The sequence below is a fragment of the Morone saxatilis genome, unplaced genomic scaffold (assembly GCF_004916995.1).
Source record: "Morone saxatilis isolate NCDOM2014 unplaced genomic scaffold, NCSU_SB_2.0 Contig23, whole genome shotgun sequence".
Classification (NCBI taxonomy): domain Eukaryota; kingdom Metazoa; phylum Chordata; class Actinopteri; family Moronidae; genus Morone; species Morone saxatilis.
Genome location: NW_023339796.1, coordinates 20,994,472 through 20,997,600, shown reverse-complemented (window position 1 = coordinate 20,997,600; position 3,129 = coordinate 20,994,472). Strand labels below are relative to the sequence as shown.

Sequence of the window (3,129 nt, the reverse complement as noted above, 5' to 3'; positions counted from 1 at the left end):
GGTCAGAGTGTTGACTTTGTCTTCTTCACTCTGCAGGTCATCAAGAGTCTGCTGATGAGCCTCCTGAAGGGCTTTCTTTTCCTTGGTCAGCTTAGCAATGCTTTCATCCTGAGAAGCCATCTCCTCGACCAGGTTCTTTACCTGTGAAATGAGTAGTAAATATTGTACATGTTAGAAACATGCTACTCATCCATATAAATAGCTGAGTCGTTGTCATACCTTGTTCTCGGTGGCATGCTTCTCTTTCTCCACTTTCGCCAGAGTTAATTCTAAGTCATCAATGTCTTTCTTCAGCTCAGAACACTCATCCTCCAGCTTCCTCTTTTTAGCTGTAAGCTCGGCATTCATCTCTTCCTCATCCTCCAGTCTTTCTGTCAGTTCTTTGGCTTTTGCTTCCATCTGAATTTTATGTTTGATCAGCCCCTCACATCTCTCCTCAGCATCTGCAAGATTATCTTGCTCCTAAAAAGAAATGGTCATCAATTTAATAACATATGATAAGTTGCAAATTACGGGATTAATGTATATATTATTGATTCATATTCACATGGTATACACTTTATGATTACATTTTGACATAATATTAAGAATGCTGTTATTAGACTTACAGCCTGGACTTGGAGCTGTAAGTCATTCTTCTCTTGGAGAAGAGAAACCATTTTCTCCTCTAGTTCCTTTCTACGAGCTTCAGATTTTGCATAAGCCTCTTTCAACTTGAGGAATTCTTCCTTCATATTGGCCATCTCTTTTTCTGCCTCAGCAGATCTCAACAGAGGTTTGATCTTGAAGAACAGCTTCATCCAAGGCCAATTCTTGACCCCCATGAAGGCACGGATGTTCCACTGGATTACCAATAATGCATCTCTGTCAAAGATCAGCAAAAGTTATTACTACCACAAAATCATTATAAAAATTACAAATTTACTTTTAGTTCATTTAGATTTCCTGATTCCTCTGACCTTCTTTCAACTATCTTCTGGAATTCCACTCTCGCCAGCAAGCCTCTTGACCTAGCCTGGATTCCAGTGATGATAAGTGACAAACGGTCATCCCTCATCTCTTCCAGCTGCCCAAGAAGACCAGCCTTGAAGAACACCTTTAGGAGCATGTCACAGCATGTAAGTAATCAACAGGTGTTACATGTAAGGGCTCGCATTCTAGGACATACAGTAGCTGTTTTACCACTTTACACTGTATATAGATTTTAATTTTCTAACAGATGTGCTTTGGACTTTTCTCTTTTATTGATTACCTTGGTGTGTCCAAACTTGTACTGGTTGTGGTCAATATCCAGAGACCCAAGGAGTTTCTCAGCTCCCTTCTTGCTGTCAATGAACTGACCATCAGGGATGGCAGCAGGGTTCAGGATGCGATATCTGACAAAGAAGAAATAAATATCTTGGAGAATGGTATTTATGTTTTCTTAAGTATGTGACTAAACACATGACATATGAGATAATACCTTTGTTTGAAATCTCCATAGAGGATCCTGTTTGGGAAGCCCTTTCTGCAGATCCTTGATGCCTCTCCAGCACACCTTTACAGCAAGCTGGTGCTCACCCAGAGGGATTCTTTCCCATCGCCCCAGAGGTCTTGGTCTCATTGGGGATGATGCAGCGTACAAAGTGAGGGTGAGTAGACCTCAAGTTGGTCATCAGCTTGTTCAGGTTCTCCTGTGGAGGCAATTAAACCCTGTGTTTAAGAGCCAGTTTAGGGGATTACTGTGACACATATCAGTGCAAAATTAAACCAAATCAGTATTCCTCGTGAGGCAGCCATTCACACATCTTAATTTGTTTTACTAACCCTGTGCAAGGCAGACACAGTTTGGAAGGATGAACCCTTCTTCTTGCTTCCTCCTCCTTTGCCACCCTTTCCACCTTCAGCTAATAAACAATGTGTACAACTCATTAGATTGCATTAACAGACACAGGAATAAATTATTTAATCTGGCTTTTCCCACTATGAAAAATGTTCATAGTGGAGATTAATGCAGTACATTCAATATATTCTTACATGATTCAGCTCCAGCATAATTTACAAAGAGGAAAGATAAAAGTTTGAGAGTAGACTTCTGGTACAGGCCAACAACAGTCTCATTCAGAGGATCCTTGTTCTTCACCAACCAGTTGTTGATATTATAATCAACAGTGCCAGCATAGTGCATCAGGGCAAAATGGGCCTCTGGTTTCCCTTTAACAATTCTGGGCTTCTGGAAGTTGGCAGATTTTCCCAGATGATTGTCATAGAGTTTAGCTTTAAAGGTGGCATCAGAAGCTTTGGGGAACATGCACTCCTCTTCAAGGATGGACATGATACCCATGGGCTGAGGGGAAAAAAATGTGGTGGTAGTTTGAAAAAACAAATCACATTTTCAATCGGTCTTTATGTATAGTTGTAATAATATCTCACCTTTTCAATCAGGTCAATACAGGCCTGCAAGTCCATACCAAAATCAATGAAAGTCCATTCAATGCCCTCTTTTTTGTACTCTTCCTGCTCCAGCACAAACATGTGGTGGTTGAAAAACTGTTGCAATTTTTCATTGGTGAAGTTGATGCACAGCTGCTCAAAGGTGTTGAACTGCGATGTAAAGTTTAAAAAGTAAGTAAAGTCATTTTCATACTCATGTTAAATGAGTTGAATAAATTAATTTGCCTGTAGAATATAAATTAAAAATAAATGGAAGAAGCTCACATCAAAGATCTCAAATCCAGCAATATCTAGTACACCAATGAAGTACTGACGCGACTGCTTGGTGTCATTGGTTGATCTCACTACCATCCATAGGAACATCTTCTCGTACACTGACTTAGACAGCGCACCAAAAAAAAAAAAAACATTAAACTTTGCTTCCGTCAACTGTTGTGCTTTACGGCCGGAGATATACTTGGTTTTAACTATGTATTTGCACGCGCATGACCTCGCATATGCTGTGTCAGTTTGGACTGTTAATTGTGTATGTCCTATTTACACTGTTAAATAACACAATGTATCCGCAGTGTAAATGTGTGGCTAAATAGCAAGTATATCTCCGGCCTAAGGGACAACTTACAATAAATTAAACAATTCAAGTTTTATTCTTACCTGCTGGACATTTTGTCCCTTGGTGACCCATTCATTTCCTAC

The 3,129-nt window shown here is 39.9% G+C and overlaps 1 protein-coding gene across 1 annotated transcript in view; it reads right to left on the bottom strand.

Moving 5' to 3' along the window:
• Positions 1 to 3,129, bottom strand: part of LOC118334833 (myosin-7-like) — a 27,165-nt gene that overhangs the window by 3,030 nt on the left and 21,006 nt on the right. The window contains 11 exon segments of the mRNA XM_035670907.1: positions 3 to 141; positions 220 to 462; positions 609 to 864; positions 960 to 1,096; positions 1,253 to 1,376; positions 1,463 to 1,527; positions 1,530 to 1,673; positions 1,807 to 1,886; positions 2,017 to 2,326; positions 2,413 to 2,583; positions 2,698 to 2,862. Coding sequence (XP_035526800.1) covers positions 3 to 141; positions 220 to 462; positions 609 to 864; positions 960 to 1,096; positions 1,253 to 1,376; positions 1,463 to 1,527; positions 1,530 to 1,673; positions 1,807 to 1,886; positions 2,017 to 2,326; positions 2,413 to 2,583; positions 2,698 to 2,862 — 1,834 coding nt within the window.